Below are 21857 nucleotides of genomic sequence, written 5' to 3' on the forward strand. Positions count from 1 at the left end.
GATAATGCCAAGGTTGCAGGTTCAATACCCGTATGGGGCAGCTGCATAGTCCTGCATTGCAGGGGGTTGGACTAGATTATCCTCACGGTTCCTTCCAACGCTACAATTCTATGATCATGGCTGGATCTGTAACAAGAGAGCAGTTTCCAAGTGTTAAAAAGCAAGACTCGAGCCTTTCTTGTGTTCTGTTGCAAACGTCAACACAGCATTATTGTCATATGCCAACAAAACAAATGGTCATAAGAGGTAGTCACCATATCAGTGAAATATGAAAAGCAATAATTGTTTTGGGTTTGTTCATAAAGCCCTGCGTAGAACCAAAGGTGAACTGTCCCAGAAGCTCTGCAAACACCATCTTGGTAGTCAAGATAACCACACAATTAATTGGCAGTTGTAGCAATGAGCTCATATATTCACTTGCTTTTAAAGAAGCTAATGGAGTTTGCTTTGATGCTATCCTTATCTGTGGGCTTGAGGGGCTGGGCTCTGAGCCCAGAAAGGGGAATCTTATCTGCAAGATTTGGGTATTTGCCACCTATGCCCTCATCTGGTCAGGTGGAGCAATGGGAAGTCCTGGCCAAAGTGCCATATGCTGTTTTTTATATAAAGAATGTATGAATGTTTGCTTGAGTGAGGACAAACCATATACTTGCTGCAGTGTCTGTCCCAAGTCTCTAAAGGATGGGAGACCTGGCAGACTGATCTTCTATAAGTCTACACCTTTGTTTTAATACAGAATAAAGCAACAGAATTGATCACTCTGGGTTTTGACATCCTTCTTTGGGATCCCTGCACCCAACCACTCCCACAAGCCCTTCTTTAGGCCTGCGGTCCAGAACAAGCCAATAATAATAATAATAATAATAATAATAATAATAATTTATTATTTATACCCCACCCATCTGGCTGAGTTTGTATAGAGGCTTTGCAACCCACAGGTTGGGAAAAGCTGGTTTTTAGACCCACCATCTGAGCAGCTCATTCATTCTGAAGAGTGCAGCACCTCCTAGTGGACAAACACACCTACAGCCACCAAATGGCATCTTTCCCAGAGCAAAGGTTTATCAAGTCTGCAAAATGCCTCCTCATTTTAATTGCAGGTTGTGCATTTTTCCTATCTAGCAACTAGCGATGGAGGAGAAATAAAATTCAGTGCACATTTAAAGTGGAAACTTATCAAAATCACACTTTTTAAAGAGGGGGGCCTGAAATGCAGCTATCATTATCGAAATTTGCACTTACCTGAATTTTGAAACACCGCTCCCCAACTAAGCATTTACAAAAATGCATATAGTGGGGGGGGGGGGTGCATAAAAAGGAATATATTAGGAGAAATAACTAACAAAAATGCATTGTATGAGGGAAAGTCACTTGCAAAAATGTGGACACTCATCAAAACTTCATATAAGAATGTATTTATTTGGAGACATTTATGCGAAAATGCTGATGAATTTTCGTGAGGACTTTATATGTAAATACAAAAATTAGGGAACTGAATTTAAGGTTGGAAAAAAGAAAGACTGAGAGAACTGAAAGGGGCAGGCCTTTCCATCCCTACTAGCAACAGGGGTGCTAGTACGCCCCACCCTCTCTACGCCCCACCCCTCATTTATTTGCTTGCTCACTGCCTTATGTAAACTGCTTGGGGTTTTGCATATTAAGCAGCGTATACATAGTATTACTCCTTCATGGATCACTGCTTTGCCGTGGCGAAGGGGCTTGAATAACTCAGAGAAGCTATGAACTATGCCATGCAGGGCCACCCAAGATGGACAGGTCATAGTGGAGAGTTTTGACCAAACGTGATCCACCTGGAGCAGGAACCGGCAAGCCACTCCAGTATTCCTGCCAAGAAAACTCCATGGACAAAGACAACAGGCATATAAAAGTTATGGTTTTCCTAGTAGTGATGTATGGAAGTGAGAGCTGGATCATAAAGAAGGCAGATTGCCAAAGAATTGATGCTTTTGAATTCTGGTGCTGGAGGAGACTCTTGAGAGTCCCATGGACTGCAAGAAGATCAAACCTCTCCATTCTGAAGGAAATCAGCCCTGAGTGCTCACTGGAAGGACAGATCGTGAAGCTGAGGCTCCAGTACTTTGGCCACCTCATGAGAAGAGAAGACTCCCTGGAAAAGACCCTGATGTTGGGAAAGATGGAGGGCACAAGGAGAAGGGGACGACAGAGGACGAGATGGTTGGACAGTGTTCTCGAAGCTACCAGCATGAGTTTGACCAAACTGCGGGAGGCAGTGGAAGACAGGAGTGCCTGGCGTGCTCTGGTCCATGGGGTCAAGAAGAGTTGGACACGACTAAACGACTAAACAGCAACACATAGTATTAATGAATAAGTGCTACCTTGAGACTTTTCATTTATTCTTCATAATGGTACTATATCCCACTTTTCCTTCGAATTGCTCAGGGTGGTCAACAAGATTGATTCCCCCCTGACATTTTATGTGATTTAAATTAATGTGATCCAAAAGTACTTAATGCTGGCAGGACTCTGCCTTTGGCTTGTTAAAGTTGTGTAAATGCCTGTACTGGACATCTGAATGAAATAGCCAATTCATTTTAGCTTCTGTTCTTTGAGATCCACCAGGGCAACAGGTATTTCAGGAATGCCTAGGTTGTCTGACACCCCACCCCCCGGGTTCTGTTCCATCCTGTCCTCTGCCTGCCCACCTCCCTCACTATCAGTTCCTGTCACTTTATTCCCTTACACAATGAACTGACTAAAGCAGCTGTCACTCACAACCACTGGCTCCTCCCCATCTGTGTCAGGGCACATGTCACTCTCCCCTTAACGACATGGATTCTCAATGCATCCATTGTCATGCAAGCAGACTTATATTTCGTTGTTTTTCTTCCCTCTCCGTTCTGTGCCAGGTCTTAAGTCTTCTACAAGTGCCTTTTTATTATTTATCTCCTTTAATACACCTTAATCTCTCCCTGATGTCACATAGACATCTTCCTCTTCCTGAAGGCATCTCAAATGCCATTAAAACACCAGAATGGAGACAATGAGCCTTGCTCAAGGTTTCCCTTTCCAAGAACCATGTTATCCTTATCTCTTCTTAAGCCATTACTGCTTGTTATTCTTCAGTATTCTCCCTTTCCAACATATCAAAAGCAGCCCCCAAATCAAATGCATGCTTTCCTCTGCGGAATAGCTTTTCTGCACCTAAATTGAGAAAAAAGAATAATATGACCAAGAAGGAGTGAATTTGCTGGTGGTTCATGTGTGGTCAGGGAGAATTCCACCTGGTTGCTCAGTACATAGCAAACATTATTTCACCTTCCATTCTTCTGGCCAATGCGTACAAAGGCACTGGGATGAATTGACAACTACTGGAACACATGGCACCATTTTTTCAAATCGAGGTCAGCTTGTATCGATATTGTATCACTATTACTTAATGAATTTCATATCTTCAAACATGTTAGACTACTTGTATTTAGGAGTTTGTTTTTGGCTCCTCCACACTAATGCACACGCAACACACAGGTACACAGGTACCCTTAAGTCCGAACATGTCCACACACCATAATATTATTTGGCTTTCCTTAGCCCCTCTGAAATAATGACCAAAGGAAGCTAACATCAAATGTGTTGGTGAAGCTTTCAACTTCACAAAAACAGGACAGAATGCCAAATCCATGGACTAGTGAAGTCCTTGCGGGTCTCTCATCTAAGTAAATAAAATCCGAGATGAATGATGTGAGCCAATTGAAATCCTTTCCTAAGACAAAGATTAAGTGTCCTCTTCTCAGTTTTCTCCTTTTCCAGCAGATTAGTATGATCAGCCTATGATGGCTCAGTTAAGAATTAGGCAGTGAACAAGCACACATTCTGCATGCTAGAGATTGGGGGGGGCAGGGCTGAGGAGGGAGCTTTGATTGCATTATGTAATGAGATCCAATGAACAAAGAGAAGCACAGGCCATTCACTGCACCAAAGCAATTGGCTATCAAGGGCCAATTTTCCTATCAACTACTATCCAACTACTATTGGACGCGGGTGGCGCTGTGGGTTAAACCACAGAGCCTAGGACTTGCTGATCAGATGGTCAGCAGTTCGAATCCCCATGACGGGGTGAGCTCCCATTGCTTGGTCCCAGCTCCTGCCAACCTAGCAGTTCGAAAGCACGTCAAAGTGCAAGTAGATAAATAGGTACCACTCTGGCGGGAAGGTAAACGGTGTTTCCATGCGCTGCTCTGGTTCGCCAGAAGTGGCTTAGTCATGCTGGCCACATGACCCGGAAGCTGTACACCGGCTCCCTCGGCCAATAAAGCGAGATGAGCGCCGCAACCCCAGAGTCGGTCACGACTGGACCTAATGGTCAGGGGTCCCTTTACCTTACTATTCAAATCCTGGAAGCTTTGCATCCTTTGGTGGTGCTTCCTGCCCCTCTTCCTTCAGCCAAAGGCAAGAGAATGGCAAGATAATTTTTCTCCAGTTCATATTATAATTAATATGTATAATACATATATTAATATGTAATACATATATAAATATGTTGTTGTTTTGAGTAACTGTACTGACATATACTTCATAGAGTGAAGATATGCCATGAATAGAACAGTTTCTAGGTTTCCAACAGAAAACCTACAAAACAAAGAAAACAGGTATGAGGTCATGATCCTGGATAGCTCAGTTACCTCTGCAGTCACTAGAGCTTTACACAATCAAATACTTTCAGAAGGTGTTTTATACAGTTTGCACAATGCATGTGCAAGGAAAAACACACACACCCAACCTGCAAAAAGGGGGAAGGGGTAATAGCAGCAGCAACAAATATCCATTGGGAAGGGTGCCATAGCATTATGTAAAATGATGCACTTATCCCACCTTCTGAATCTGATACGGAGAATAAAAACCATTGCCCTTCCTCTCTGGCACTGGTCCCAGCAAGTCCCAGCTTTTCATATAAACCGGGTCTCCACAGTATAAGGTGCTAGCTAGCTTGAGGGAGATCTCACTGAGAGAGTGAGAGAAGAAAGGGTGCTCTCTGCTCCCAAGAGGATGAGCCACCCATGTATGAAAAGTCTGCTGTTCCTCTTGTCCACCTTGTGCCTCTGCTCCAGCCATTCCCCGGTTCCTCCATTGCGTTTCTCGGCGTTCCTCGACCCCACACACCAGATCTACCTGCGGTGGGACCATGAAGACAGTAGCAGCTTGATGACTTTTGAGCTGGAAGCCAAGACAACGGGATGGGTGGCTTTTGGCTTCACTGTTCACGGAGAGATGACCGGGGCAGACTTTGTGATTGGCGGGGTCCTTCCCGATGGCAACGCCTATTTCTCAGTAAGATGAAAATAATATGAGCTGTCGTTTCCTCTTTGCAAGGAGTTTGTATCTGCACATACCAGGGCAGGGAGTGGGAGGCTGCTTTCGTTGTGACGGAAGTTACAAATGGATCTAGAGGTGATGATTTCACAGGACCAAGAGAACTTGTGCTTCCAGAGAGGTATCATTGTGTAGGTTCCTTAACATAACAGACCCATTGAACATCAGTTCAGCTTGCAGATGGGGCCACACTTGGCTGCCCAGCTGAAGGTAAAGGGATGGTATAGCACTAGAAAATGGAGTGTGCAACCTGTGCTGTCTGAGCATGCTATGATGAGGATGGAGATGGAGATAATTAAGCCCTGCCCATCTGACTGGGTTGCCTCAACCACTCTGGGCAGCTTCCAAAAAAAACCCAACAAAACAAAAACAACCCAGAAAAAACAGCAGCAGCAGCAGCAAACATTATAAGCTTCCCAAAACAGGGCTGCCTTCAGATGTCTACGAAAAATCATATAGGTGTTTTAACTCTTTGACAACAGCTGAAAGGACATTTCACAGGGCAGGTATGACTGCCGAGAAGGCCCTCTGCCTTGTTCCCTGTAGCTTCACTTCTCGCAGTGAGAGAACTACTAGATGGCCCTCAGAGCTGGACCTCAGTGTCCGGGCTGAATGATTGGGGTGGAGACGCTCCTTCAGGGCTGAGGCCGTTTGGGGCTTTAAAGGTCAGCACCTGTGCTTGAAAACTGGCCCTGAATGTCTGAGCTGCCTCCATTCAACAGCCTTGTGTTTGGGTAATACATATGTCCTATCTGCAGTGCTTGTTTGTATTGCAGTAAAATGATATACATACATAGATGTTCCAGAGCATGGATATAGAGATTGACTAGCTCTCAGAACAGGGAAGGTTGTCTGTACTGTGTTTCAGATGAGTTTGGTAGGCATTTTTCTTACTTCCATAGCCTCCATATTTTACTTATGGCCCAGCACCCTATACATTGTCATAAAGTAGTGATCTGAAAACGGCCATTTTTCACTATTGCTGCTGCCCTTTAGAATGCTCCTTACTCTGCCATACACAAAGCATTAATTACTGGCTTCAGACAGGCTTTCCTGGATTCCTGTTTTTAGCTCTGTTTTTATCGTTGTTTTCCTGCATATTTTGTACACTGCTCAGAATTTCTTAAAGTATTCCGTAGTTTAGAAATACTTTTAAAGAAGATACAGTATGCCTCTCAGCTAGGGATGGCAACAAATTGTGCCCCAGAAGAAAAGATGAGATGGATTTGGAATTAGCATGGACATGCACATTAGTGGTCAAAGGCTATCCCCCCAAAAATGTGTTGCTAATGAGGAATTTGAATGCAGGTGTCCCCAGTTGAAATCCACCAGACCACACTGGCTCTTTTGACTTCCTGTGTTTCCAAAAGTTTGTTCTCCCTGTTTCACTCAGGACTGGCATGGTGTAGATGAAGAAACTGTCTTGGAGGATGAAAGCCAAGACTATGAGCTGCTGTCCTTGACCCAGGATGAGACAACCACAACCATGGCATTCAGGCGATATTTCCGTACCTGCGATGAGCATGACCTGGACATCACGGTAACCAAAGCAGCCATATCCAGCTACAGTTCACATCCAAGTCCAGCGGGCTTTAGAGCGGATCGTGTCCTAGCACTTTTAAAAGTCTCGTTTGCTAAAATGCAAGAGGCTGAAGTGGGTGCTTCGCACTCCCAATAAAATCAGTGGCACTTAAAAAAACCACACAACTAAAATATTAATGCAACGGTACTTAGAGGAAAAGGTTTGTAACATGAGGTTCGTGGTTGGGTGTGACTCGGGGGGAAAAATATGGAATGATCCCACATCTTCCCCTCTCTGCCCCCCAGGCTGTTCTGGGGGATGGAGAGGGAGGAGAGAAGAGGCAAGCCCTATTGTGCAAGCAGAAGTCTTTTTGCAGCGCTTCCACTGGTGCTGCTGCTTAGACGAATCCCACCAAAAATATAGCAAATGGGAGGATTTTACTTTCTTTCTCTTCTTTTTTTAACATCTTTATTGAAAATGCAAAAAGTGCATAATTAAATGTGCACTAAACATGGTGAGATGTAAATAAAAGAGTGAAAAAGAGAGAAACAGCACCCGTGGAAAAGGGAAAATAATGGGGGGAAACCCCAAAACTGTATATTTTACAAAGTTGTTATTGTACTTCCCCAGATCTTAACCTATTACAGCATTTGTAAGAATGGATTCCAAATGCCATTGAATTTGTCCATGGCAAGTTTGCGTTTATATGCAAGTTGTTCATATGTTGCGAGTTTGGATAAGTCTTCAATCCAATTGTAGAAGGGAGCCGCATTTTTAATTTTTCCAATTCATCAGTATCAGTCTTTTTGCCGTGGTCAGGGCAAGGAGAGTCCACTCAGATTGTCCTTTTGTAAGGTTCCACATCTATTCTTTTAGTTGCCAGCTTACCTGCAACAATATGATAACGGAGGGGAGATTTATCTTTTTAACTTTTCCCTGCACAGGGTGACACACTACGACTGATTGCTGGCTATGGTACGGATGACACAATTGACTTCTTCAAAGGGAGAATAATCCACAAATCTCTTTTCTTGATGCTGCTGTCAACTGAAGATGAATTGCACTCACCCAGTGTCTACAAGGTGTATGACCTGAAGCTCAACGATGTGAGTAGTACCTCCCTAGCTGCCTTACAGCAAAGTGGATGGATCTTGTTGGATATTTCCATTCAGCACCAAAAAGTCTCAGTGTTTCCCATTAAGACAGATTTCATTCATTTATTCAAACTAGTGATCGTGTTATTGACACGGGCGTATATTTTTCACTGTTTGCTTTTCAGCATACGTATTATTGCAGCTTGAAGTAAAAATACAAATTTGCAAATCACTTAGACAAATAATAATATTGTATTGCAAATAAATATATTGACATTGGTTTCTTCCATGCTATTAAACTCATTTTAACCATTTCAGAAGAGTGGCTGATTGTACAAAGCTCCTTCCTTCACTGTTCAAATCACCCTCTGCAACATTTTTTTCTTTCTTTTCTCGCGCTGTTCCTTTTTGCTTAAATCAAGGGAAATTCAGTTGCTCGACTTTAAGAGAGTTAGGCACTCATCTTCCCCTAGAGCCGTCTTAGCACTAAATGTTGTCCAACAACATTAAACCTATTTGCAAAACTTTTTTAAAAATTCAAACTGATGAGTAAGTTTTTTCTGTAGCAGCAATTTCCCCAAAGCATTTCTGGCAAGGCAACATTTTTAACCTAAATGTGTGAGTTAGAAAACCTCCTGATTTTATAGTGGAACAGTTTCAGAGGATGTGCTGCTAAACCTTAACACTAAGAATTCAGAAAACAGAACACCAGAACAGAGAGATAGAAAGAGAGAGAAAAGGAGAACAATATCCATCCAGCAGATTTTCCCAGACATTTCCCAGACGTATGGCAGCCCTATCTCATCTGAGTATTACAACGATTGAATACAACCCAATGTATTCTGGTGGGTGGGGAGACTGATCTACCACTGACCCAGAAGATGAGCATTGTTGCATCCTGCTAGCGCAGTGGATTCAAGAATACAGTGGTACCTCAGGTTACACATGCTTCAGGTTACAGGCGCTTCAGGTTACAGACTCCGCTAACCCAGAAATAGTACCTTGGGTTAAGAACTTTGCTTCAGGATGAGAACAGAAATCACGTGGTGGCGCGGTGGCAGCGGGAGGCCCCATTAGCTAAAGTGGTACTTCAGGTTAAGAACAGTTTCAGGTTAAGAACGGACCTCCAGAACAAATTAAGTTCTTAACCCGAGGTACCACTGTAGTCATTTGCTCAAAGGAAATCAAGTATTCTCATGATCAAACTCTTAATAGCAGGATACCATAGTAGGATGTCAGCAACATACAAGCACTCTTCAAACCTGAGCTTCCTTTTTGAGAGCCAGTGTGGTGTAGTGGTTAAGAGCGGTAGACTCGTAATCTGGGGAACCGGGTTCGCTTTTCTTCAAAAAGGTTGACACCAAGCGGTCCACAACCTGCCATCCCTTCAGTCACAACCTCCAATCTGCTGCCCAAGGCAAATTGAGTTATCTTACCTCATGTTAGGGCCAGCCTTCGCTTTTTTATTGTAATAGAAAATTCCAGAAGCTGGCAACCCTACAACGCTCAGCGTTGTTTTGACTTTGTTTTGCAGTTCCCTATCCCAGAGGATGACACCACCTATGCCTGCACTTTCATACCGTTGCCAATAGTCAAGGAAAAACATCACATCTACAAGGTAACTGTGAGAAAGAAGCATAGAAAGGTTTCAGCTGAAGACCTCACTGTAAGCCGTTTTTTAGGAGGAGAAAATGATGGTTTCAGGTGATGGTGGAGGGGGTGTCACATCAACACTGACAAACGATGCACTCCATCCAATGAAGGGGGAGGAATTTAAATTCGCTTGAAAATTCCCCCAGGGACCACTCGATAAACTTTTGCTGTTGTTTGATAACTCCAATGCACATAAGTAATTCATATTTTATTAACATTTCTTCTTCTTCAGCACTGGGATCACAGACTCCCACCCTCTGCCCACAAGTGCCCCTGTTTTCCAGGGACAGTCCTGGATTAAAAAGGTAAAAGGTGGCGCTGTGGTCTAAACCACTAAGCCTCTTGGGCTTGCCGATCAGAAGGCCGGCGGTTCAAATCCCTGCTGTGGAGTGAGCTCCTGTTGCTCTGCCCCAGCTCCTGCCAACCTAGCAGTTTAAAAGCACACCAGTACAAGTAGATAAACAGGTACCATTGCAGCAGGAAGGTAAATGGTTTTTCTGTGCGCTCTGGTTTCCGTCACAGTGTTCCGTTGCGCCAGAAGGGGTTTAGTCATGCTGGCCACATGACCCGGAAAGCTGTCTGTGGGCAAATGCTGGCTCCTTTGGCCTGAAAGCGAGATGAGCGCCGCAACCCCACAGTCACCTTTACCTTTTACCCTGGATTTACAGAAGCCATCCCGGTTAATGAAGTAGTCACTGTTTTTCCTTCTTTCTTTCCTCTGTCTACAGTTTGAGGCCATGATCACACCTCGGAACGAAACCATGGTGCACCACATCCTGGTTTATGCGTGTGGCAATGCCAGTGTGCTGCCGACTGGGGTCAGCGACTGCTACGGAGCTGATCCTGATTTTGCCCTCTGCTCCCAGATAGTCGTGGGCTGGGCTGTAGGAGGAGGGGTGAGTATGTGGGAACTTCCCAGGCCATGAGAACTGCTTTTTCACCTGTGGTCAAACTACTGCAGTGAAGTTCAAAACTGATCTCTGAGAGAGTTTTGGTGCTGTGGTGTTTTTTTAAATCGGTTCCAGGGTTTCATTGTTTCCGGGTTCAATTCCCCGGGGCTAAATTTTCCTGAGCGTGTGCCACTGAAGTGAATGGGAAGCTCAGCAAAGGTGTCTGGTCCAATCTAGATACTGGGCTGGGGTTTGTAGCTTTCTGAATAAAGGGCCTTCCTAAAAACTTTCAGCTCCCTTAACAAGCTACCATTCACTGGTGCCATACGACTATTTTAAATATTTGGTCTAGAAGATGTGATCGCTATTGATCCCTGCCAGAGGTTTTACGGCCTTATGTGTCTACCCAACAGTAAATCCCATTGAGTTAAATGAGTCTTACAGACCCTCCAAGTGTCCCTATTTTCCAGGGACATTCCTGGATTTATAGAAGCTTTCCCGATTTCTGATCTGATTCCAGAATGTCCCACTTTTCCTTAGGGAGTTATGTGACCCCCCCCCCCAAGCCAAGGAGATAAGTAACCTTTAGAAGACATATGAAGGCAGTCCTGTATAGGGAAGGTTTTCCCCCATAAGGTTTAATTGATGTTTAATGTTTTATTATGTTTTTATATATATTGGAAGCCATCCAAAGTGGCTGGGACAACCCAGTCAGATGCATGAGGTACTATTATTATTATTATTATTAGTAGTAGTAGTAGTAGTAAATAGGACACCCCTATTTTCTTTGGAGAAATGTTGGAGGGTATGGACTTACTCACAGGTAAATGGGTTTAGGACTGCTGCCTCACTGAATTTGTAATATTACTGACTTCTGTGCAACATCAAGCTCAGAAGCCAAGGGAACAGGGGACGCAACAGTCAACTGATCATTTTTTAATAGCTGTTTTTCTTCTCCCCCACCAACCAACTAGAGCTACATGTTCCCAGATGAAACTGGAATCTCCTTAGGTACGCCAATTGATCCCCAGTGGATCCGGTTAGAAGTCCACTACAGCAATTTTAATGGAATTCCAGGTGAGTAAAGCACACATATTGATTGCGTAAGAGGAAGGTGATGTGTTGATGAGGGGCAGGGAACACGGCCAGAGCATGGGGAGAGAAATTGGGCATGCTTTACTGGGGGGGGGGGGCGGGACTAAGGGACTACAGCATAGGCTTCCAACCTATTTCCAGGAGGGGGGAAATTGAGGCTAAATTGTAGGTGATGGTTGAGGATGTTTATGAAACTTATCTGAGGATCTCAGGGGTGGGAAAACTTGTACCGAAAGCTCCAGGAGTTGTAGTTTGACAGATATGTGCCTCTCTCAAGAACTACATGTCTCAGGGTTCCTTAATTCCTGCTGGTGTTTCCTTTGCAGAGGAAAGGAGAGCCAGTGGGTGGAGTATGGCAGTCCTAGACATACAAAGAGTGATGGACACAGGAAGGCCAGCTTCTGCATTTGGAGGCCTTTTTTGTTGTTGTTGTTGTTTTTTGGTCTTACTGGATTAGAAGTGTCTGTGGAGAAATGTTAGGGCAGCTGCTATTGAGCACCAGGAGACATGGACAATGGGAGATGTTGGTGTTGGGGACTGTGGCCAGCGGAAGCACTGATACAGTCGTACCTTGGATCCCAAACGCCCTGGAACTCAGACATTTTGGCTCCCGAATGCCGCAAACCTCGAAGTGATTATTCCGGTTTGAGAACGTTCTTTTGGACCCTGAACGTCCGACAGGGCTTCTGTGGCTTCTGATTGGCTGTAGGAGCTTCTTGCAGCCAATCAGAAGCTGCAGTTTGGTTTTTGACCGTTTTGAAAGTCGAACGGATTCCGCTCAACTTCCAAGATACAACTGTACTTGGAAAACGCTTCTGGAGTTATCTGAATGGTGCTTCTATAAATATTCATATTTCTTCACGTCCTTTAGTAAATATTTATCACTATGAGGAACTTTGCAGGATAGTGGTGAGGTAGGCCCCATGTGTCACACTGGTAAGACTTGAGGGTCCATCTACGCCAGCAATGTTTACCAGTCAGATGCCTCTGGAAGTTTGCAAGTAGGACATTAAGTTGATGTCCTGTTTGTCTGTTTGTTGTTGAATGTACAAGTAAGGAAAAGGTAAATGGACCCCTGACCATTATGTCCAGTCGTGGCTGACTCTGGGGTTGCGGCGCTAATCTCGCTTTATTGGCCAAGGGAGCTGGCATACAGCTTCCGGGTCATGTGGCCAGCATGACTAAGCCGCTTCTGGTGAATCAGAACGCCGTTTACCTTCCCGCTGGAGCGGTACCTATTTATCTACTTGCACTTTGATGTGCTTTCGAACTGCTAGGTGGGCAGGAGCAGGGACCAAGCAGGGAGCTCACCCCGTCGTGGGGATTCGAACCGCCGACCTTCTGATCAGCAAGTCCTAGGCTCTGTGGTTTAACCCACAGCGCCACCCGCATCCCTTTTGAATGTACAAGTAGATGTATACTATCTTGATTATCGGAAGCCCCCAAAATTTTCACTCACGTGGTAAAGTGGCCTCTCACCACAGGCTTATCCACTCTTCTGTTTGCCCCACCGCTTTCCCCTGGGAAAACCAGTGGTTTAGCGCTAAATCAGAGCAAACAGCAATTGAGTTCTCCACAGAGCAGGATTTCTGGGGGAAAGCAGCAGGGCAACGGGAAAACGGCTCAGACCCAAAGCCTAGAAAGCAGAAAACAGTTTGGACTCATGATTTTCTAGGCATGGAACAAAGTGAAGAGTGAACAAACCCTATTTTCAGTTGCACTGAAACTTATACAGAACCAGTTGCTCAGCTGCAGGTTTTCTTTTCTAAGGCTTGATTGACAACTCGGGGATACGACTCTATTATACTACGGAGCTGCGTCCTTATGACATGGGGGTTCTACAGACAGGATTCTTCACATTTCCAATCCATTTCCTGCCCCCTGGAGCCGAGTCCTTCATGTCCTACGGTGTCTGCAATACCAGTCAGTTTGATGATGTAAGTTCCGGAGTATTCCACAGCCCTTCCCCCTCCCCAGTTCAGTAACGAATGCTAGCACTGAGCGTTGATACTTCATATTCAGGCTACTATTTCAAAGACATGCTCTTATTGCATTCTATATAAAAGCTCTACAAAGAGCAGCTCAGGGTTAAGGTCAGACTCCCCGTTCCATGGGAAACACATGCACATTTCCCCAGCAGAAAGCAGCCATGGGGGCTAACGGGCTGAGCAGGGGAACCGCAGGGAACGGGGCTGCCCTAGCAGTAGGGATGGAGACAGGGCTCAGCCTCCAGCTGTAAAAATGTCTTGCAGTGGCAACTGCAGGCGAGAAGTGCTTGTTCCTCACTGTGGAGAGAAATTGAAGCTAGGACAAATTCTTGAGCTTTTTGTGTGGGCTTGCCAGTGTTGTTCTCCAGGCTCCAGGCTCCTGCATCTTTTACGTTTCAGAGGAGGGAGGGGAGGAAAGAGGGGCATTCATGGCATCCCATGGTGCCACGGCACACTGGTTGAAAACCACTGCTGTAGCTAATAAGCAGCAAATTGCCAGCGTGGCTGTTTTGGTGCTGAAATTTGGCTGCCAGAACATTCCATAGATGTCTGATGATTTCCTGAGATGTTTGCCGGGGAAAGCATTCAAAGCATAGTGGCCAGATCAGCGGCGGAGGAAGCTGTTCTGGAGCCTGGGGGTGGGGCGAGCTGCCCATAGGGACGGGGCGCATTGCAGGGCCTCCGGGGTCTGCCTGCCTCCTCCCACACAGCCGCCCTACAGCTGGGGGGGAGGTAGAGGGCAGACCATTTGGGCAGTGGGGAGCCTGCGCGCGCCCAAGCCACCCATCTCTCCCAGGAGAGATGCGTGTCTCAGGTGCACTGCAGGCCCCGCGGTGAGTGCTGCCCGGCATTTTATCACCCCCTTCAGTGGTGACACCAAAGGTGGCCCATACCCACGGACCCCCTCTTCCTCCGCCCCTGGGCCAGATGCCATTCATGGGCCTTTTCCTCCTGTTTTTGGATTGCAGATGAATGGCGTTCCAGTGCCTGATATGCATGTCTTTGGTTACTTGCTGCATACCCACTTGGCTGGGTTGGGAGTGAGAGGAGTCCAGTACCGGTAAGAAAAGCCAGTGTCTATGTGGGCCACACTAGTTTTTTGGTGTGGTTTTTTAACTTCTATTAATTTGTTTTTATTTAAAACATTTGTTTGTGATACAAAACAAACAAATAAGCAAGGAAAGGTACATATAGTGTCTCCACTTTCCGTTCATAGCCTTTTTCACAGTTCGTTTACATTCGGTGTGAGACACTATTGCCCTAGAGGCCTAGACATTGCGGGGAAAAGAGGTATAGCATGGATCACTCCCAGTTTTCAAATGAAAGCACCCCCATTATTCTGCAACAAGTGAAGGCCTGTGTACTCATGGTGTGTAAAGGTAAAGGACCCCTGGACAGTTAAGTCCAGTCAAAGGCATTTGTCCACAGACAGCTTTCTGGGTCATGTGGCCAGCATGACTAAACCATTTCTGGCGCAACAGGACACCATGACAGAAACCAGAGCGCACGGAAACGGCGTTTACCTTCCCGCCGGAGCGGTACCTATTTATCTACTTGCACTGGCATGCTTTCAAACTGCTGGGTTGGCAGGAGCTGGGATAGAGCAACAGGAGCTCACCCCATTGCAGGGATTCGAACTGCTGACCTTCTGACTGGCAAGCCCAAGAGGCTCAGTGTGTAACAGGTGGGGGACAGGAACACAGAGAGAAAACTCAGTTCACTGTTCATACTGAAGACTGAAACACAACCAACAGATGTCATTTCACTTAGTAATATTAGCTCTTAGAAATGTTTGTCAGGAAGGCATTAGATCAGATCCTGGTTGCATCCCAGTTACAGTTTTCTCTCAGCGGCATCTCAGGTTTGTTTGTCTCTCCTGTTTCTTTGTCTCCACACCCCCACCCCACTCCCAGGAATGGAGAGCAGCTGACTGTCATTTGTGAAGACAACAAGTACGATTTCAATCTCCAGGAGACCAGAGGCATGAAGGAGGAGGTCATTTTCAAATCAGTACGTCATCTCAGTGTTTCCCTTTGGACCACACTTTGGTGGTAAGAAGCCACTTTCAGCAGCGACCCTTTGCTGCTATAGGTTTGACCCCGCGTCCTCTTGTGTTTTACAGGGAGATGAGTTCCTGGTGGAATGTCACTATCAAACCAAAGATCGGACAGGGTTGACCTTCGTAAGTCCTTGACTGAAAACCACCTAAGCCAGGGGTCAGCAAACTTTTTCAGCAGGCAGCCGGTCCACTGTCCCTCAGACCTTGTGGGGGGCCAGACTATATTTTTTGGAGGGGAGAATGAACGAATTCCTATGCCCCACAAGTAACCCAGAGATGCATTTTAAATAAAAGGACACATTCTACTCATGTAAAAACACCAGGCAGGCCCCACAAATAACCCAGAGATGCATTTTAAATAAAAGGACACATTCTACTCATGTCAAAACACACTGATTCCCAGACCGTCCGCGGGCCGGATTTAGAAGGCGATTGGGCCAGATCCGGCCCCCAGGCCTTAGTTTGCCTACCCATGACCTAAGCATTAGGGGGAAGGTGGTTTCAGGAGAGGGCAACTTTTGCTAAATCCAATCTTGCTGTCCCCAGAATATCCAAATATTTTAGTAACAGCTTGCAGGGCCACCAAAGGTTTCCGGGTGTGGTGGAAGGAGGGGAAAGCACAGGCCAGTATCAGGGGAGTTGTGGGGTGAGATATGGGGCAGAATGCGCAGAACAAGGGTGAGATGTGGATTTGTGAACAAATCCCACAAATCCCTTACTGATTCCCACCTGCCAGGGAATTGACCCAGTTCCTACTCTACAAAAGCACAGGACTGTAGTGCCTGTCTCTGCTATTCTTCCTGCACAGCACTGTCTTGACTCTGTCTGTGCTGAGACCTGGAGCCAGCAAGAGCTGCTGTTGTGCTGCGGCCAAAACTGTTATGTACTGAAGTTCTCACCCTGGGCCAGCAGGGGGATACTGTAGATAGTTATGCAAATAAGGGATCGAAAGTGACGTTCAGTGATTGGATAGTTTTAGAAAATTGTTACAGTACGTTGTACTGGAGCTCTATATAAGCAGGCTGGCTGAACCCTTCAGTCCAGTTCTGTTCTGGCCTGTGAATAAACAAGAGCTGTTTGAAGAATTGCTGTGTTGTCTGATATGTTCACTCACAACTTAACAAAAACCCTCTCTCTCTCTTTTTACAATATTTTAATTGGTTTTTGCAGTTTACATTTATCTTCAAATCATAATCATAATTATAATCATACACAAAGAATTCCCTGAATCATTGGACTTCCCTCTGCCCCTCCGTGGATTCCATTGACATTCCTTTTTCAACTGCGTCTTATACGATTCTCCATTTTCTTAAAATTCCCTATTTCCCCATAGTTCTTGTTACATTACAAGTGTTGTTACAGTCCTGCCAAAGTTTTTAGTTGTTTACAATGTTCTCCGAGGTAACATATAAATTTTTCCCATTCCCCCTTAGCAAAATTTCTATCTTCTTGATTTCTGATCTTCCTGGTCGTTTTTGCCATTTCGGCGTAAATCCATCATCTTTATCTCTGGCCGGCACTTTGTCTTCTTTCTGTCTCTGGGCCAAAAGTATCCGCGCTGCTGTCGTCACGTGCGTAAATAGTCTTTCCTGCTCCTTTGTTATACAGTGGTACCTCGGGTTACATATGCTTCAGGTTACATATGCTTCAGGTTACAGACTCTGCTAACCCAGAAATAGTGCTTCAGGTTAAGAACTTTGCTTCAGGATGAGAACAGAAATTGTGCTCCGGCGGCGCGCCAGCAGCAGGAGGCCCCATTAGATAAAGTGGTGCTTCAGGTTAAGAACAGTTTCAGGTTAAGAACAGACCTCCGGAACGAATTAAGTACTTAACCCGAGGTACCACTGTATCTGCACCTAAAATTCCTAATAGAAAAGCTTCTGGTTTTTCAAAACTCTTGCATCTTAAATGAATTTGGCCTTTGTTTTCCCTCAGGGCGGACCAAGTACTCTGAACGAAATGTGCCTGGCCTTCCTCTTCTACTATCCTCGAAACAACATCTCCAGCTGCATGGGATACCCAGACATTCAACAGGTGGCCCATGAGTTGGGCCAAGAGGCAGCAGAGTGAGTGTTTCTGAGAAGGTGCCTGAATGCCACGGCAGGACACAGGCAGCATCCGATCCGCAATTGTGTCGCAGGACAGAGGCAGGCAGACCATTCTAAGGCAGCGGTTGCCAATCCACGGTTTTTTGTGGGGGCTAAACAGGCCTCCTTAAGTGGATTTTTCGGGGGGACGCATGCAATCCAATCCATTTTGGCAGCAGTGTCCAAAAAGTAAAAAAATAGGGCTCAGCCCCCACCACCCTGATAGGGATTTATACTTGTTTTATTTATTGAATTTATATACCGCCCTATACTCAGGGCGGTTCACAGAAAAGATCACAGTATATAAAATCAAAATAAGAACAATAACCCAATAATACACACACACCCCAAAATAGCCACATTTTGAAAAGGTATGGGATGTCAATCAGGTCAACCTGGTTAAAAAAGAACATTTTTGCCTGGTACCTAAAGGTGTATAATGAAGGCGCCAGGCGAACTTCCCTGGGGAGAGCATTCCACAGGCGGGGAGCCACCACAGAGAAGGCCCGTTCTCGTGTTGCCACCCTCCTGACCTCTCAAAGGGGAGGCACACAAAGGAAGGCATCAGAAGATGATCTCAGGGTTTGGGTAGGTTCATATGGAGAGAGGCGGTCCTTGAGGTATTGCGGTTCTGAGACGTTTAAGGCTTTATAGGTCATAACCAGCACTTTGAATTGGGCCCACCCTCATTCATCAGATCTATCATGTGATGGTGTGGGGAACGGGTGGTAATCTCCCTCATCAGCTGATCCACAGAGTTCGGGGTGCCTGTGTGCCCCTGGGTGTAACTGCCTTGGGAAGGCGGCTGTGTAGATTATCCACACTCAATACAAGCATGAGCCCCCTGGAGGGTTGCCTGAGGTAATTTGGGTCATTGTCAAGCCAAAAAAAAGGTTAGCCACTCATCCCTGTTCTGAAGTGTGATGGAAGAAGTTTGAGCCACCCATTGGTTGCCTTCCTGGGTAGAGAATGTGTGTTTAAAGCTCAAACCACATTCATCCTCCTTCGGAAGGCCCATACGTCTTCATTCTTCCAAGGTCAGCCTCTCTTTCCATGCTGCCAACTTCCTATGGCACAGCCCCTGTGAAGCATTAATCTTCTTTTCCTGTCTTCCTCCTCAATTTCTCCCCTCCAGTGCAATGGAAGGAATGATGGCTATAAACTTGGTGGAATGGGACCAAGAGACCATCAAGAAAGCAGAGAAGGCTTGCAAGGAGGCCAATCAGATTGTGGTCATCAAAACAATTGATGTAAGCAAGGTTTTGGGGGCATTTTTTTTGTATTTGGTGTTAACATCAGCTGGAAAAATCAGAAAGGGGATCCAAAGTTTCTCTGGTTTCCTTGCAGTTCCCTCCTTGGGCCAGGACTTGATGGTGGCAGCATAGGCTGACTCCTTGTCTTACACCCTTCTGCTCCTAGGATCAGGTCCTGCTCTTGGTTCATTCAAGTCCCGAGTTGGACACCGACCCATAAAGAACAAATGACACATTATGTTGGTGAAGGAGCTGTGTCTTTAAGTGTGGGGTGAGGCGGGATTAAACAAATGACTAATGCAAGAGGGTTTGATCCAGATCAGGACCCTACGCTGGGGGAAATAGAGGTGGTTTAACCAGTGGTCCCCTCACAACTGCAATTTCCACAGGGGGGAAAGCTCCTGATAAAGCAAATGGGAAGTTTTTCCAAGGCAAACTCCAGACACAGGCCCCATGTAATATTTAGAATCACAGAGCCTAGGGCTTGCCGATCAGAAGGTCGGTGGTTTGAATCCCCGTGACGGGGTGAGCTCCTGTTGCTCAGTCCCTGCTCCTGCCAACCTAGCAGTTTGAAAGCATGTCAAAGTGCAAGTAGATCAATAGGTACCACTCCGGCGGGAAGGTAAACGGCGTTTCCGTGTGCTGCTCTGGTTTGCCAGAAGTGGCTTAGTCATGCTGGCCACATGACCCAGAAGCTGTACGCCGGCTCCCTCAGCCAATAAAGCGAGATGAGTGCTACAACTCCAGAGTCATCCACGACTGGACCTAACGGTCAGGGGTCCCTTTACCTTTTAAAGGCTTAAAGCTCCCCTACCCTCACACAAGAGCACAAATCAAAATCTTTGGGGGGTGTCCAGCAGTGCATGAGTGGAGTTGCACTCACAAAGTGGGACTTGCTTTTCCTCTCTCACCCACCCATCCTCCCCAAATCTGCTCCATAGGGTCCCCCAACCCTCCCAAGCTGATTTTTAGGGTGGGTGGGTGGGTGGGTGGGGGTCCAAGAACCTCAGTGTTGTTCAGTTGTTGCTACAATTGCACAGCCTTACCTGAAAGTAGATTTGTGGTGGGTGGAAGAACAGAACTGTGAAATGGTCCCTGGAGTTTGTCCCTTTAGCAGCTCGTTTTTCAACCTATCATAGAATCATAGAATTGTAGAGCTGGAATTTCAGCTAAAGCATCCATGGCCAACCTCTGCTCCCCCCCCCCCCCAAATATCCTTTATTAGGCATAGCAAACCACACATTATCAAACAGACACCGTATACAAATTGTGCAAAATACAAGATCAACATAACAAGGTTTGTCCCAGGCAGATCTTTAACTCCAAAGAAAATCAATTTGCATAAATAATACAATACAACCACTAAATCTCTTTATAATGGCCCAGTCTTTCTACATGGACAGCACTCAGAAATTCAGCCACTATTAAAGTAATTTGATCATTACTGGTAGCGTAGAAATCAGCCTATTGAGTTGTAAGGCCTCTAATAATTGTCTTCTGGCATAAATGCCAAAATCACAGGAAAAGAAAATATGCTCCAAAGTATTAGGTTCTTGTTTACTACATTTGCAGAGATGCTCTGATTCTGGGAGAGCTAAATATCTTCCTCTCACTATCATATTAAATCTGGCTAATATAAACATCCTGCACAATTCATGATTCTTCAGATTTGTCATGTATCCCTTTTGAAAATCTCTACACAAAGGGAGATTTAAATAGAGAGGAGAACAAGTGCTGTGCTTTGCAACCGCAAGTCAACCTCTGCTTAAAAACTTCCAAGCAAGGAGATTCCATCACCTCCCGAGAGAGACTGTCCCTCATCATTTTCCATTTCAAACTATGTCTTATCTCCAAGAGAGAAGTAGTACCAACCTCACAACTACAGCAAAAAAAGAGGTGTAGATCCTTAAAGTTTTTTTTTCTTTCTTGACCTCCAGGAGGTGGTGAGAAATGAGACTGGCTTTGTCCGAGACATTGTTGACCTTGAACCAGAGCCCTGCAAGGACATTTCCAGATCCCCGCCTGCACCTCCGCTAGAAAGGAAAGCCAAGCACCAGGCGACTCCTCCCACGGTGACCTCCAAGGCTCTCAGCCCAACGGGCAACTTTCCTTTTGCTGGCCTGCTCTTCATCCCTCTGGCGTTCACTTGGCTTCTCGCCCCTTCTCAGAGCAGACTCTGAACGTCCGTTGCCAATGAGTAGTTACTGGCGGTCGTTCACGTGCTAAAGCTTCTCAAACTGCTCTTACTCTAGTTCTTTTCTTAAATCTCAGTGGGCACCTGTCTCCGGACAATCCTCTGATACTGTGTGAATGAAGTGCAAAGCTGGAGCAAGTCACTCAGGGCTGGAGAGAAACCCAAACAGGTCACCTTGAATTTCAAGATGGCCAATTGTGGGTGCTGGTGGTGGTTGTTTTTAAATCACTTTGAATGCACACTAACCTGCTAACAGGAACAAAGCATACCTCCCCCTCTGTAAAGGAAGACCCTCCAAGTCTCCCTATTTTCCCGGGACAGTCCTGGATTTACAGAAGCCGTCCCGTTTCTGACTTGATCCACTTTTCCTTAGGATGTCCCTATTTTCACTGGAGAAACGTTGAAGGGTATGTAGAGATACAGCAGCTCCAATTCCCCAGATAAACCATGGGGCAAGGAAGGGAGAAGGAGGGTCCTGAATTTCCTGTAGCCCTCCCCGCCCCCCCGAATTTTAGAGCATCTCCTCCCCTTGTGCTCAAGCAAAGGAGAATACACTGGTGGTATGGCTGGAGAGGTTATCTCTATATTGTTTCCCATAGCAAGATGATAGCTTTTGCAAACAAACAAAAAAGGACTTATTTTTAATAAACCTTCCTAATAAGAATAATTATAA

At 45.6% G+C, this 21857-nt stretch overlaps 1 protein-coding gene across 1 annotated transcript; it reads left to right on the plus strand.

The window, feature by feature from the left end:
- The first annotated feature begins 4971 nt into the window (after nt 1–4971).
- On the plus strand, nt 4972–21183 carry LOC308466174 (putative DBH-like monooxygenase protein 2). The gene is made up of 13 exons (XM_080986842.1): nt 4972–5307; nt 6743–6889; nt 7816–7977; nt 9500–9583; nt 10347–10514; nt 11483–11585; nt 13374–13540; nt 14560–14651; nt 15505–15601; nt 15714–15773; nt 17586–17716; nt 18873–18987; nt 20928–21183. Exons 1-13 carry the CDS (start codon nt 5026–5028, stop codon nt 21168–21170), a joined length of 1851 nt encoding a protein of 616 aa, XP_080842968.1. The 5' UTR covers nt 4972–5025; the 3' UTR covers nt 21171–21183.
- The last annotated feature ends 674 nt before the right edge of the window (nt 21184–21857 follow it).

Source organism: Podarcis pityusensis, assembly GCF_964106645.2.
Source record: "Podarcis pityusensis genome assembly, chromosome: 17".
NCBI lineage: Eukaryota > Metazoa > Chordata > Lepidosauria > Squamata > Lacertidae > Podarcis > Podarcis pityusensis.

Bases quoted from the DNA above. Each gene is read 5' to 3' on its own strand.
- LOC308466174 (XM_080986842.1), top strand. From the start codon at position 5,026: ATGAGCCACCCATGTATGAAAAGTCTGCTGTTCCTCTTGTCCACCTTG. The intron at 10,515-11,482 runs GTGAGTATGTGG...CCAACCAACTAG, and splicing joins GCTGGGCTGTAGGAGGAGGG to AGCTACATGTTCCCAGATGA. The intron at 14,652-15,504 runs GTAAGAAAAGCC...CCCCACTCCCAG, and splicing joins GTGAGAGGAGTCCAGTACCG to GAATGGAGAGCAGCTGACTG.